General features: G+C 36.1%; 1 protein-coding gene across 1 annotated transcript in view; it reads left to right on the top strand.

Moving 5' to 3' along the window:
* Window positions 1-16,076, top strand: part of DNAH5 (dynein axonemal heavy chain 5) — a 213,525-nt gene that overhangs the window by 137,954 nt on the left and 59,495 nt on the right. The window contains exons 56-59 of the mRNA XM_036849308.1: window positions 7,479-7,710; window positions 8,902-9,016; window positions 9,262-9,438; window positions 14,821-15,024. Coding sequence (XP_036705203.1) covers window positions 7,479-7,710; window positions 8,902-9,016; window positions 9,262-9,438; window positions 14,821-15,024 — 728 coding nt within the window. The remainder of the gene's footprint in view (window positions 1-7,478; window positions 7,711-8,901; window positions 9,017-9,261; window positions 9,439-14,820; window positions 15,025-16,076) is intronic.

Raw genomic sequence — 16,076 nt, 5'->3', positions numbered from 1 at the left:
ACAGTAGTGGATAAAATAATTATAAGACGTGAGACATACCTCCTTTCTTTTATAAATATAAAATCTTGTTGGGAAAACCAGCATCTACACTTAATACCAACCTGCCTTGTGTTATTTTGAAAGAATACCATCTGTAGGTATTTGAAGTACTTCAATACATTTAGGGATTTAAGTGTTATATATTCTTTTTAGAAAATTAGCAGGAAGGTTTCTAGAAAAACCATTTAAATTGCTTTTATGATCCTGATTCTGAATTAAATTATTATCCCCAGTCACATCAATGAGAAAATATATCATTTTTAGCATATTTCAGTTATATTATAATAAATATTTTCTATAAAAGTATTAAATTATTGTGTATTTTTCTAATTTATTTATTCCTTAAGATATACTTTATTTTAATTTTTTAAAACCACTTTATTGAGGTATGGATGACATAAAAAGATCTGTGCATATTTAATATATACAACTTGACAAGTTTGGACATAAGTATACACCTGTGAAACTATAACCTATGCCATAAACATATCCATTATTACCTCCAAAAGATTCCTCCTCACTTGAATGATGAAGATGATAATGATTGTTTTGTGATAAGAACACTTAACGTAAGATCTACCCTCTTAGCAAAAATTTTTAACTATACAATACAGTATGGGTAACTATAGGCACTATGGCATACAAGAAGGTCTATAGGACTTATTCGTATGTATAACTGAAACTTTGTATCTTTTGACTAATACCTCCCCATTTCCTCCTCCTAGCCCTTGGCAACCACCAGTCTACTCTCTGCTTCTATGATTTGATTATTTTAGATTCCTCATGTGAGTGACATCATGTATTATTTGTTCTTGTTGTCTGGCTTATATCACTTAGCATAATGCCCTCCAGGTTCATCCATGTTTTTGCAAATGGCAGAATTTCCTTCTTTTTTTAAGGGTGAATAATATTCCATTGTATGTAAATACCACATTTTCTTTATCCATTCATCTGTGGATGGACACTTGAGCTGTTTCCATGTCTTGTTTATTGTGAATAATGCTGCAGTGAACATGGGAGTGCAGATATCTCTTCAGGATCTTGATTTCAATTTCTTTGGATATATACCCAGAAGTGGGATTGCTGGATCACATGATAGTTCTATTTTTGACTTTTTGAGAAACCTCTTACTGTTTTCCATAGTGGCTTATATAGCAGTGTGTATATGTTAATCCCAAATTCCTAATTTTTCCCTTCCCCCCACCTTTCCCCTTTGGTAACCATAAGTTTGTTTCCTATGTCTATGAGTCTGTTTCTGTTTTGTAAATAAGTTCATTTGTATCATTTTTTTTTTTAGATTCCACATATAAGTGATATCATATATTTGTCTTTCTCTGTCTGACTTACTTCACTTAGTATGATAATACCTAGGTCCATTCGTGTTGCTGCAAATAGTATTATTTCATTCTTTTTTATGGCTGAGTAGTATTCCATTGTATATATTACCGCATCTTCTTTATCCATTCATCTGTCGATGGACATTTAGGTTGCCTCCATATCTTGGTTATTGTAAATATTACTGCAGTGAACATTGAGGTGTATGTATCTTTTCAAATTATGGTTTTCTCTGGATATATGCCCAGGAGTGGGATTGCAGGATCATATGGTAGTGCTATTTTTAGTATTTTAAGGAACCGCCATACTGTTCTCCATAGTGGCTGTACCAATTTACATTCCCACCAACAGTGTAAGAGGGTTTCCTTTTCGCCACACCCTCTCCAGCACTTATTATTTGTAGACTTTTTGATGATGGCTATTCTGACCGGTGTGAAGTGATACCTCACTGTAGTTTTGATTTGCATTTCTCTAATAACTAGTGATGTTGAGCATCTTTTCATACCTTTTGGCCAACTGTATGTCTTCTTTGGAGAAATGTGTATTTAGATCTTTTGCCCATTTTTCAATTGGGTTGTTTGGTTTTTTGATATTGAGCTGTATGAGCTCTGTTTATTTTGGAGATTAATCTCTTGTTGGTTGCATCATTTGCAAATATTTTGTCCCATTATGTAGGCTGTCTTTTCTTTTTGTTTATGGTTTCCTTTGCTGTGCAATAGCTTTTAAGTTTATGTCCCATTTTTTTAGTTTATTTTTTATTTCCATTAATCTAGGAGATGGATCCAAAAAGATATTGCTGTGATTTATGTCAAACAGTATCCTCTGTACTATGTTTTCCTCTAGGAGTTTCTCATTGTGGTTTTGATTTGCATTTCCCTGATGATTAGTGATGTTGAGCATCTTTTCATATACCTGTTGGTATTTATATTCGTATATCTTCTTTGGAAAAATATCTGTTTAGTTCCTTTGCTCATTTTAATCAGGTTGCTTGTTTTTTGCTATTGAGTTGTAGGAGTTCCATATATATATATAAATATATATAAAAAATATGAATATATATAAAAAATATATGTATTTAACCCTTTATTAGGTTTGCAAATATTGTCTCCCATTGCATAAGTTGCCTGTTCATTTATTGATTGTTTTTTGCTGTACATAAGCTTTTTAGTTTGTAATCCTACTCATCTATTTTTGCTTTTGTTGCCTGTGCCTTAGGTGTCACATCCAAAAAATTGTTACCAAGACCAATGTTAAGAAGCTTTTCCTCTACATTTTCTTCTAAGACTTTTATGGTTCAGGTCTTATGCTTAAGTGTTTAATCCATTTTGAGTGAGTTGATTTTTGTGTATGATGTAGGATAAGGGTCCAATTTCATTCTCTTGCATATGGATATCCAGTTTTCACCATTTATTGAAGAGGCTATCTTTTCACCATTGTGTATTCTTGGCACCCTTGTTGAAGATCATATGACTGTACATGTGTGGGTTTATTTCTGGGCTCTCTATTCTGTTCCATTGGTCTACATGTCTGTGTTTATGCTAGTACCATGTTGTTTTAATTTTTGTAGGTTTGTTATATATTTTGAAATCAGGAAGTGATTCTGATTTGTCCTTGCTCAAAAATTGGGAGTCTTCTGTGGTTCCATATGAATTTTAGCATTTTTATTTTCTATTTCTGTATAAAATGCCTTTGGAAATTTTGATAAGGGTTATATTAAATCTATAAATTACTTTGGGTAGTATAGACATTTTAACAATATTAATTCTTCCAACCTGTGAACATATGATGTCTTTCTATATATCTATATCTACTGTAATTTTTTTATTAGTGTTTTATAGTTTTCAGTACAAGTCTTTCACACCATTGGTTGAGTTTATGTCTAAGTATTTTATTTTATTTTTTGATGCTCTTGTAAATGGTACTATTTTCTTAATTTTGGGTAGTTTATTCTTATTGTTTGGAGCATTTTTCTAATTTACAGATACTCAGAAAAAGCCAAGTGTCCTCCTCTTTATTCCACACATACCATAAATACTAGATTTTGTAGTAATTATATTACTTCTGAAAAAAAGTGAGATTTTTATATGTATGAATTTAAATGGACTGAATCTCTAGATGAAACATTTAAAGAAATATATGCTTTATTTTATTTCATAAAATTCTTGTCCTTCCCACCATTTAGTAATCTCCGTTTTGGCAAATTTTTGTTTTTATCTTTAAATGGAGTTGTTTTGAATTGCTTCTAAGTATCTGTATTATCTTTATTCTGGTAATATTGTATTTCTTAATGAAACACTGTGATTCCAAAGTCACTACTAAATCAATTAAGTTCATTTAGATTTCTCCAAGGTAAAGATAATTAATAATGTTCTACTAGACTCTGTTTTAAATCAGCACATTATTATTAAAATAAGCCATCCTTATTTGTAACTAAAGTTTCAACAAAATCAATAGCATATATATGGCATATATTTCTTTTCAAAGAAGGCCATTTTAGTTATGTAAATAAACTGGCCCTCTTTGAAAATTATTACTTGATTTATACTATACAAGACTGTGGCCTTATGAGTTAGTCACCACTGCTTCTGCAACTGCTCACAACTAATGGTGTATCATAAAGAGAAATGAGGCAACTGCACACAATAACCACTCAGAAAGTAATACCAACCACGTAGTTCCCACTGTTTCCCAGAAAAACTAGCATATTTTGTCTATGAAGCACATTAATCAGAAGATATTTTTGAACTTTGGGCTTCAATGAAAAAATGTTTGTTAACAGTCTAAAAACTCTATATAGTTTTGTTGTATTTGAATTTCTAAATCAAGGTGCTGTAGGCATTGGAATTCATCATCTTGGGCTTTGAATTCCAGTTCTTCTACCTACAGGCAAACTTCTCTAAGCTTCATTTTCCTTGTCTATAAAATATACATAGTGATATCCATCACTTAAGGATATCCTAAGGATTAATTAATAAAGTTTTGTGATTTAGGATCTGCCAGGATTAGATATGCTTGCCTTCTGAATGTAGCAATTAAGAATCTGTTTGGCTGTAAGAGAAAACCAGAGCAGCATAAACAAGTAGGTTTTTTTTTTTTTTCATTTTCCTGCTACCAAGAAAGCACACAGATGTGCAGCCTAGAACAAAACCAGTGGGGACCTACTCCTATCTTGCTGTCATCCTTAGGGTGTGCCTCTTGTTCTTATAGGCACAAGAGGGCTGCTGCATCTCAAGGCTTTGTGTCTGTTGGTGTCTCATGAAGCTTTACCTTTTATGTCAGGACAGGATTCTTCCCCAGGGACTTTTGTCTGCATGTCTTTGGCCAGAACTGAGTCACTCCCAGCTACATGAGGGTTTGGAGAATCAAAGACTTTTAGTTGGGCAGATTGTTACTCTGAGCAAAATCAAGATTCTTTTAGTAACAAAGAGAGGGTATGGCTACTGGATAGGCAACTAATGTGCCCTTCTCACTTTATTACTTCAGTTCTTTTAATCCAAATGAAGTGGGAATTTGAGGGCACCAAAATTCAGGGACTGAGGCCATTGTACTCCCTTCTATCCCACACACCCATCACCTTATTCTACATCAAGTGAAGTGAACAAACAATACCAGGATATAACCTATACCAACTTCAGACATCAGCCTAAAGTTGGGCCCCAAAACTGGCATTGCTGCCTTGGTGATTGGATATTGAAGATGACTAAAGGGTTTTCCATGGCCTTTTGTCTGAGTCTCAGCAGGCTTGGGTAACCCTAAGAGGAACTGGTCCTTTTTTTAACCTTTCCTGCATTAGAGATTGTGGGTCTATGGAAAAATATACTTAGAATCCATTCCATTTTTTTTTTCTGTGACTTTTTGGAGACACAAAAAGACAACTTGCTAAATAAAGAAAAAAGTCACCATTATTGATACTGTCTGTTCGTGTAAGGGTAAAAATCATTACATGGTAAATACAAGAAAGTTTTCAGAAAGTGGGGATGTCCCTGAGAATATCCCATAATGCCAGGTAAAGCACTTGGTATCATGCCTGGCACATAGTAAATATTGCTGCCATTGTGGTTAAAACCTACAAACAATTTGTCATAGGCAAGAATAGTTCATATGTTTCCAATAACCAGACTTAAACTTCCTAGAATTTAAATTGTTCTTTATAGTGGTTGCTTAACTCATATGAAAAAATGACTTCTGAGTGTCTTAATTTATTGCCTTTCATTGTCTACAGTAAACTATATTTGTAACCAAGCTGATAAATTGTCTCTATTATTTACATAGATGTAAATACTACCCCACAATTACATCATTAAGAACTTAATTTAGTGATCAATTACTAACAGTGAGAAGATACCATTTTTTAATTTCTCTGCTAGCTATCACCTGATAGGTTTTTTCACTCCATTCCTTCTCTTTCTCTCCCTCCTTATTGGCCATATTTGTATTTGCAGCTCTTATGTACATTTTTCAATACTTTTAGCACTTTTAAAGGAAATCCGTAGGCCATTTTCTTCTAAGATGAATAAAGATGGTTGTGACAGTTTTTAACTGGGTTATGTATAACCCTTGTAAATTCCTTGGGATGGAGACCAAGTTTCATAGTGGTGGGTGCTTAGCACACACTCTACGTATATGTGATGATGGATTAGCTCTGACTTTATGGGCTATTCTTTTTTTTTTTTTTTTTTTTTTTTTTTTTTTTTTTAAATATATCTTTTATTAATTTAATTTTTTTTTTTTTTTTTTTAATTTTTATTTATTTATTTAATTATTTATGGCTGTATTGGGTCTTCGTTTCTGTGCGAGGGCTTTCTCTAGTTGTGGCAAGCGGGGGCCACTCTTCATCGCGGTGCGCGGGCCTCTCACTATCGCGGCCTCTCTTGTTGCGGAGCACAGGCTCCAGACGCGCAGGCTCAGTAATTGTGGCTCACGGGCCCAGTTCCCCCGCGGCATGTGGGATCCTCCCAGACCAGGGCTCGAACCCGTGTCCCCTGCATCGGCAGGCAGACTCTCAACCACTGCGCCACCAGGGAAGCCCATGGGCTATTCTTATAATAAGAAATGTTGTCTTAGAATTGGTCCCATGTTTGGCACTGTTGGGAAGATAAAGGTCTACAACCGAAGATTTTTACTCATACATTTTTAAATGATACCATAAATTAGAATTGACTACAGATGGCCAGCTGCCACATTTAAGAATAAGATGGCCAAGGCATAAAAAAATTTAGTGATGAACATTCCACATGCCAAATGCAATCAGAGCCTGGGGGAATTAAGGTTATGGAAGGTTCTGAGTTAAAAAAAATAATAAATGGGGTTGTTAAATATGAATACCAGGTGGACACTGATTTCTGAGTTATTTGTACCACTTTTGTCCTTATGTAAACCATAAAACAGTCTGGCTGCTGACCAGAACCTGCAGCTGTGTAGAAGAGACTTCTTTGTACATGTACCAGAAAACAAAGAATTATGATAGGCTTAAAGTCTGTTATGGTTTTGTACATGAAAGGGAAAATAAAATTGTTGATGTCATAGGCCTGGGGCCAAAAATGCTGACATATATCTACCTAGCTGAGGCTATAAAAATGGCATGCATTCCTAAGAATTGTCTTAAGTTTTTTTTTACTTTTCGGCCATGCTGCATGGCATGTGGGATCTTAGTTCCCCGACCAGGGATCAAACCCATGCCGCCTGCATTGGAAGCGAAGAGTCTTAACCACTGGACAGCCAGGGAAGTCCCAACTTAAAAAAAAAATTTTTTTTTTAATTGCAGTATAGTTGATTTACAATGTTGTGTTAGTTTCTGCTGTACAGCAAAGTGAGTCAGTTATACATATACATATATCCACTTTTTTTTAGATTCTATTCCCATATAGATCATTACAGAGTACTGAATAGAGTTCTCTGCATTATTCAGTAGGTTCTTATTAATTATCTATTCTATATATAGTAGTGTGTGTATGTCAATCCCAATCTCCCAATTTATTCCTCCCACCTCTTTTCACCCCTGGTAACCATAAATTTGTTTTCTACATCTGTGACTCAAGCCAGTTAACTTTTAAAATGGTAATTCTCTTTCACATTTCACATGCTGTTGTCTTTATTCTTTCTAGTGTCTGAACACTTCCTCTCTTCCTATGATATTGACTGCAGTTTGGAAACCAAGAAGGAAGTGGTCCAGTGCATGGGCTCCTTCCAGGATGGCGTAGCTGAGAAGTGTGTTGATTATTTCCAGAGATTCCGACGTTCTACCCATGTGACACCCAAATCATACCTCTCCTTTATTCAGGGCTATAAGTTCATATATGGAGAAAAGCATGTGGAAGTGCAAACTCTGGCCAACAGGTAAGTGTGAGGGTCAAATACAAAGTTATTTTAAAGCAACAGCTTTTAACTAGGGGCAAATTTGCTCCTAGTGGACGTTTTGCAATAACTGGAGACCTTTTTGTTTGTTACAGCTAGGGTGGAGGGGGTGGAGAGGTGCTACTGGCATCAGAAGAGTTAGGGGTCAGGAATGCTGCTAAACGTCCTAACGGTGCACAGGACACCCCTCCACTGCAAAGTGTTATTCAGCCCCGAATGCCACTAGTGCTGAGACTGAGAAACCTTCCTCTCAAGTTTGTTCAAAGGATTATTCCCTGGTTGCTAGGGGCTTTATTCTTGCCCAATAGGGTTAAATGTTGCCAAGTTTTCATGTGGCCTCCCACTTTCTATAATATTGCATGACAATAATAGAAACCGTGGAGCTGGAGGAAAGCTGAGAATACAGACATCCCCTCCCCGCGCTACTCATCTCTTTCTTCCTGCACATTCTGAGTGTCTGGGATAGAAAAGTCTGCTTGATGCTTATGTTCTCTGCATAGTAAACACCCAATTCACTGAAGTTTGTTCCCAGTTTCCCTGCTCTGCCTTGCTCTTTTCTGAACACTTACATCTTCTGCCTGAATATAGCCAAGAATCAGCCAAGGTTGTTACATAAGGGACCTCTGGGTGGGTGATTGGACTGAATGACTCTGAGGACTCCTGTCTTTAAGATCACATTATTTCAGAGTCAAGCAGGCAGTTGGGCCCTTCACGAGGCTGTTCTGATGGCTTTAAATTTGTTTCTTTTCTTGATCCCAAATCTTTCTTCTTTTAACTTCATTGGTCTCGTTAGAAAAACAGAACAGAAGTTATTTATTTCCCTTTCTCCATGATAAGACTTCAAGCATTTGAAGTCTATTGTCTTTTAGCTAAAGTTCATTAAGCATGTTTCCTGCATCAGACAGAGTCTAGACACTGTCGTTCCTCATGTCACACAGTGTTCTTAGCAGACTTAGTCTTTTCACACATGGTCTATGAAGAACATACAAGTGTCTTTAGTCTGGAATCAAACCTGGACATTTATTCTCTTTGTCAAGCCCTCGCAGGTTTGCTATTGTATATACATTATTCTTCAAATATGACCATTACTATATACATCAGTAGACCAGTGCTTAGAAAATGTGGCCAAGAAACACACATTTTACACTCCCCACTTGGATTTTTTAATCTCAGAATGAATACTGGATTGGAAAAGCTAAAAGAAGCTTCGGAGTCTGTTGCAGCCCTGAGCAAAGAATTGGAAGTGAAAGAAAAGGAGCTCCAAATGGCCAATGATAAAGCCGACACGGTGAGTAGACATTGACACGTGGACCATATTCACTTTGAATTCCCAGCTCATAAATGTTAATGATGTATGCTCCTTCACTAAATTATAACCATGGAAGTACAAATTATTTATTTCCATTAGAATACCATACTCTTAATTCTATGTATGAAGAATTGTGTAAGTGGACAAAATCAAGGCAAAAATGTGCATTTCCAGCTGGGTCTTTGGTAATTTTTGATGTACTTTTTTGTTTTATATTAAATTAGGTCTTAAAAGAAGTGACAATGAAAGCGCAGGCTGCCGAAAAGGTCAAAGTTGAGGTACAGAAGGTGAAGGACAAAGCCCAGGCCATTGTTGACAGCATCTCTAAAGATAAAGCCATTGCTGAGGAAAAACTGGAAGCAGCAAAGCCAGCGTTAGAAGAAGCAGAAGCAGCCTTGCAGGTATGCCTTTGTGATATAACAGATGTCACCTTTTAGGGCCTTGGAGGAAGATTAAGGCAGAAAAGATGAATAACAACAAGGAAATGTTCTACCGCTTCAGATGAAAGCTCTTTCTACTGGAATGATTTCAAGTAATATTTTCTGCTTGGAGATGTTATTTGAGTTTTTTAGATATTGCACATGGCACTTCACATCTCATCTTCCTCACTCATGAATGATGGGCAGTGTCATATAATGGTGATCTGGCATCCTGGGTTCTCATTTCAACTCTGTAACCAATAAGCTATGTGACATTGGGAAAGTCACATAAAATCTCTAAAACAACATTTTTTTTTTCACTCATTCATTGCGGACGTTGGAGTAGGTTGGTAAGATACAACATTCTCTGAGTATGTATATGAAGTATCCAAATAAAGGACTACTGATCTAACGTACCACATTAATGTCAGAGTTCCAACACAGTTACTCAGTGTGATTGTGTGGCAAGAACAGAAATGGTGAAATTAGGAAAGAGGTTGGGTTCAGAGAAAATATGTTGAGTTTAGTGAAATAGGCCACACCTTCAAGGGCTGGTCGAGTTTTGAAGACCCAATTTGAGACGTTTTGGACTCACGATTGCTTTTACTTTAGTCTTACTCAACTACTGCCTTATGTTATTGATTCCTGGCTTAGAATGTGGCTGAAGACATGGAACACTGCTGATGTGTCCACTGCTAATTCAAGTTATAGAACCTCAACTGAACATGCATCATTACTTGATAATATAATTATTATTTTTCACCACCTTCTCAGCATGCCACCTGAAACACTTCTAAATGCTTTTGATCCAAGTTAAGTCTTTAAGCTTTCTGAGTCAATATACAACATACTGTATAAGAGAATTTCTACTCTTTTGAGACAATGAAGATATTGCCTTCTTTTTTTATCTTTCCAATTTTCACGCTACTCTTTTATGTGATATATCTTTCCTTATTTTTTCTCCATCCCTCCTTGCACTGGCTAAACTGTCCTCCTTAATCCTTGAAGTCCTCCAGGGTCTTGAGTCTCTCAGATTGGTGGGTACCTCATCTCCCCCGCCCCACTTTTAAAAAGCCTATTTATGAAGGTAAGATTGACGTATAAAAAGCTGTAGTATTTAATGCGTATAGCTCACTGAGTTTGGGATGAGTGTACACCTATGAAACCATCACCGTCTTCAAGGCCATAGATATATCCATCAATGCCCGAAGTTTCCTCCTGCTCCCTTTATTATTATTACTATTTTTTTGTGATAAGAACACAGCTTAAGCTCTACCCCCTTAACAAATTTTAAGTATACAATAAAGTATTGATAACTATGGGCACTATGCTGTGTAGTAGATCTCTAGAATTTATTTATCTCGCATAATGAAAACTATGTACTCTTTTAAAAAAATTTTTTTAACCTTTTTATTGGAGTATAATTGCTTTACAATGGTGTGTTAGTTTCTGCTTTATAACAACGTGAATCAGTTATACATAAACATATATCCCCATATCTCTTCCCTCTTGTGTCTCCCTCCCTCCCACTCTCCCTATCCCACCCCTCTAGGTGGTCACAAAGCACCGAGCTGATCTCCCTGTGCTATGTGACTGCTTCCCACTAGCTATCTATTTTACATTTGGTAGTGCATATATGTCTATATATACACTACCACTCTCTCACTTTGTCCCAGCTTACCCTTACCCCTCCCCGTGTCCTCAAGTCCATTCTCTAGTAGGTCTGCGTCTTTATTCCCGTCTTGCCCCTAGGTTCTTCATGACCATTTTTTTTTTTTTTTTTTAGATTCCATATATATGTGTTAGCACACGGTATTTGTTTTTCTCTTTCTGACTTATTTCACTCTGTATGACAGACTCTAGGTCCATCCACCTCACTACAAATAACTCAATTTCGTTTCTTTTTATGACTGAGTAATATTCCTTTGTATATATGTGCCACATCTTCTTTATCCATTCATCTGTCGATGGACACTTAGGTTGCTTCCATGTCCTGGCTATTGTAAATAGAGCTTCAATGAACATTGTGGTACATGACTCTTTTTGAATTATGGTTTTCTCAGGGTATATGTCCAGGAGTGGGATTGCTGGGTCGTATGGTAGAAAACTTTGTACTCTTTGACCATCAACTTCCCATTTGCTTCTTCCTCCAGTCCCTGGCAACCACCCTTCTACTGTCTGCTTCTATGAATCTGTTTTAGATTCCACATATAAATGAAATCGTGCAGTATTTGTCTTTCTTTTTAGCTTATTTCACTTGGCATAATGTCCTCCAGATCCATCCATATTGTTGCAAATGGCAGTATTTCCATTTTTTTTAAAGGCTGAATAATATTCCATTGTATGTAAATACCACATTTTCTTTGTCCATTCATCCGTCAGTGGACATTTACGTTGCTTCCATTATCTTGGCCATTGTGAATAATACTGCAGTGAACATGGAGGTGCAGATATCTCTTCAAGATCCTGGACCTCATCCTCCCCCCGCCCCTTTTAAGGTACTCTGGCTTCACCGAGAGTCTCTGATCAACAGAGAAGACAATGATCGTGTAACTTCTAAACCTTTATTGAACTCATGATGCCTAACAGCATCATAGGAACTGAGCATATGGTATCTCAGTTCTTACACGTTTACATTTTCCCAAGATTTAAAAAGCTTAGCATTTGTTTTGATATTATAAAATATTTTCCAGTATCCTTCTAATTTAGCACTCTCTACCACTAAAATATTCAACATAATCATCAATGCAGAAATGTGTGGGAACAGGGGTAAGGTGAGGGGATATATAGGAGAGGTTTTCAATAATTTCCTTCATTGGTTCTGTCTCCATTTTATTGCCTCTTTATGAGCTTTTGAAATCTTGAAGTCTGGTACTACTAATTTATACTAAGAAAGTTCTGGGTACATCCAAACTCTCTTTTGGCATCAGGCCACGTAAATCTACACAACAAATAAGGTAACAGCAAAGAATGTGTCTCATCCTATCTCAATGCTCATCTGACTTGACACAAATATATATAAATATGTATTTATATATAACAGCCATATTGCTTTGCCTGCAGAAAAAAACAGGAATCTAATACTTAGCTGAAATAGGTTGCACTTCATATATACTCCTCTCCCGGACTCTTTTTACCTGGGTACCTAACATAATTGAGCCCAATTCTGTTTGAAAATTCCCCCTTTTAAAGCTAAAGTGAAAATAAACAAATAGGACCTAATCAAACTTATAAGGTTTTGCACAGCAACGGAAACCATAAACAAAACAAAAAGACAACCTACGGACTGGGAAAAAATGTTTGCAAATGATGAGACCAACAAGGGCTTAATTTCCAAAATATACAAATGGCTCATATAGCTCAATATCAAAAAGACAAACAACCCAATCAAAAAATGGACAGAAGATCTAAATAGACATTTCTCCAGAGAAGACATATAGATGGCCAATAGGCACATGAAAAGATGCACAACACCACTAATTATTAGAGAAATGCAAATCAAAAGTACAATGAGGTACCACCTCACAGGGGTCGGAATGGCCAACATCAAAAAGTCTACAAATAATAAATGCTGGAGAGGGTGTGGAGAAAAGGGAACCCTCCTACATTTTTGGTGGGAATGTAAATTGGTGCAGCCACTATGGAGAACAGTATGGAGGTTCCTTAAAAAACTAAAAATAGAACTACCATATGACCCAGCAATCCCACTACTGGGCATATATCCAGAGAAAACTATAATTTGAAAAGATACATGCACCCCAATGTTCACAGAAGCACTATTTACAATAGCCAAGACATGGAAGCAACCTAAACGTCCATCGACAGAGGAATGGATAAAGAAGATGTGGTATATACATACAATGGAATACTACTCAGCCATAAAAAAGAATGAAATAATGCCATTTGCAGCAACGTGGATGGACCTAGAGATTATCATACTAAGTAAAGTAAGTCAGACAGAGAAAGACAAATACCATATGATATCACCTATATGTGGAATCTAAAATATGACACAAATGAAATTATCTATGAAACAGAAACAGACTCACAGACACAGAGAACAGACTTGTGGTTGCCAAGGGGGAGGTGGGGAAGGGTTCGATTGGGAGTTTGGGGTTAGCAGATGCAAACTATTACATATATATGTATAACTGAATCACTGTGCTGTACACCTGAAACTAACACAGCATCGTAAATCAACTATACTTCAATAAAGTAAATTTTAAAACAAACAAACAAATAAAAAGCTAAAGTGAAATAAGCATGTCCAGCTCTTTTATATCCACTTTAATTTGATCCTTCTTTCCCTATTGGCAGGTATTATATTTCTCTCCTTTCTTTTATAGCCAAGCATCTCAAATTAAGGTCTATCTGCAATTTCCAGTTCTTTACCACAAATTCCCCTTCACTTCCAGCTGTCTAGAATTCACAAATGCTAGTGTGTTGTAACAAACCTTTTCAAAGTAGATAGTTCCATTTCTAATGACCAAGTTCAGTGGTTTTCTTCTTTTTTTTCCCAATTCTCAGAGAAAAGATCATTAGCTTTGATGTGAAGGGGGTTGCGTACCTTTCTTTGACAGGAGGGATGCCAATGCAAATCAGATGGAAGGTTTTTCAAGACCTGGAAGGAATGAATGTACACTATGTCCTAGAAATAGGACAGTGTCATATACTTATCTTTCATATTTTTCCAATGTTTATTCCATAGAGAGTTTGATAGAACAGTTATCGACTACAACAAGTCTAGGTGACTATTAAGTAATTTTCTGTATAAGAATCTCTGTACTAGGAATGGAACAGAACTTTTCTAAGAGCTTAGTGAAATTCCTATTGCTCAAATTCCATCATTTAAAGGTTAGTTCCCAGCGAAGAAACCTCTAATTATTCAGTGTGGCAGCCCTGAGGCTACAACTAGTGTCAGACCCCGGTGACAAGTCTTAAGAGAGAGAGGCAGATTCTTGACCTACATAACTAATGAGTAAAAAAAAGCACTGCAAATTCTGGAGTTTTCCTGGTTTAGAATCCCTGGAATCTACTTAAGTGCTGACGATTCTTTTCCTTTCAGATAACAGTTTTTTTCTGATGCTAAGTTGTCATTACAATTTTAGAGATGTCACAGCTCCTTATCTGCTTGCGAACACGTCTCTCACTGTATCTCCTTTGGCTGTCACTTTGAATTGTAAGAATATGAACTTTGGGGGATGTGTGGTTTTTCTTGGGGATTAAATCTGCATCTAGCTCCCATGACTGCATCAAACTTAAAAATGCTTACTTTCCTCTGTTGAAGTAGTAGCCTTTAGAGAGTAAAGGTTTGTTTTCACTTTTCGTATCTGAGATTGGGTGATGACCTCCTTTCCTCCCCAGACCATCAAGCCTTCTGACATTGCTACTGTCCGCACGCTGGGCCGACCCCCCCATCTCATCATGAGGATCATGGATTGCGTGCTGCTGCTGTTTCAGAGGAAAGTCAATGCAGTGAAAATTGACCTGGAAAAAGGCTGTACAGTTCCTTCCTGGCAGGAATCTTTAAAACTGATGACTGCAGGAAACTTTTTACAGAATTTACAGGTTGGTGGTTCAATAATGATGGGCTAGGAGGGGACTCAGACTTCATTAGAGTATATGGGTCCTTTAATAGAAGACGTTTCTGAAGAGAATCTACTCTATGGACATATTTTTAACTTACTAATTTTTTTCATCTTTATTGGGATATAATTGATAAATAACACTTTTATATAATTAAGGTGTATGACTTGATGTTTTGATATATGTTAATACATTGTGAAATGATTTCACCAAAATCCATCCACTAAATCCAATAAATAGCCAATTAAATATCCATCACCTCACATAATTACCATTTTTTCCTTTTTTTTTTTTTTCGTTTTTTTGTGGTGAGAGCATTTAAGATCTACCCTCCTAGCAAATTTCAAGTAAACAGTACAGTATTGTTAATGATATTCACATTGCTGTACATTAGGTCCCCAGGGCCTTCTCATCTTGTATAAGTGACCCTTGACCCTTGACCAACATCTTCCCCTTTCTTCCTCCCCCCAGCTCCTGGCTACCACCATTCTACTCTCTGCTTCTATGAGTTGGCTATTATAAGTGACACCATGAAGGCTCTGTCTCTCTCTGGCTTATAGTACTTGGCATAATGGTCCATCCATGTTGTCACAAATGGCAGAACTTCCTTCTGTTTTAAGCCTGAATAATACTCTACATACATATTTTCAACTTATATTTACGTATTTTTTCAGAGTAGAATTTCTCTTTCAAATATAAGACATTGTAAGTATTAGAGCTTTTCCTGGCAGATTTTAGGCATATTAAAACATCATCAGCAACATATTTCAGTAAAAGTTAAAAAAATCATTTTAAGGAACCCAAACATATGTGCATATATTATTTGCATATGAGTACATATATATTTTTATTTCACAAGTCTCAATTGTAGTTTTTCGAGTATTAATTTGCATCTTTTAAATTTCATTATGAGGTAACATTTACATATGATAAAATGCACAAATTTAAAGTGTATATTGTAAATCAACTACACTCCAATATAAAATAAAAATTTAATTAAAAAAAGGGTATAGCTTAATGAATATTTACATATG

The sequence above is a fragment of the Balaenoptera musculus genome, chromosome 3 (assembly GCF_009873245.2).
Source record: "Balaenoptera musculus isolate JJ_BM4_2016_0621 chromosome 3, mBalMus1.pri.v3, whole genome shotgun sequence".
NCBI classification, from domain to species: Eukaryota; Metazoa; Chordata; class Mammalia; order Artiodactyla; family Balaenopteridae; genus Balaenoptera; species Balaenoptera musculus.
The sequence above is the reverse complement of the archived record's forward strand: the minus strand, read 5'-3'. Positions and strand labels throughout refer to the sequence as shown.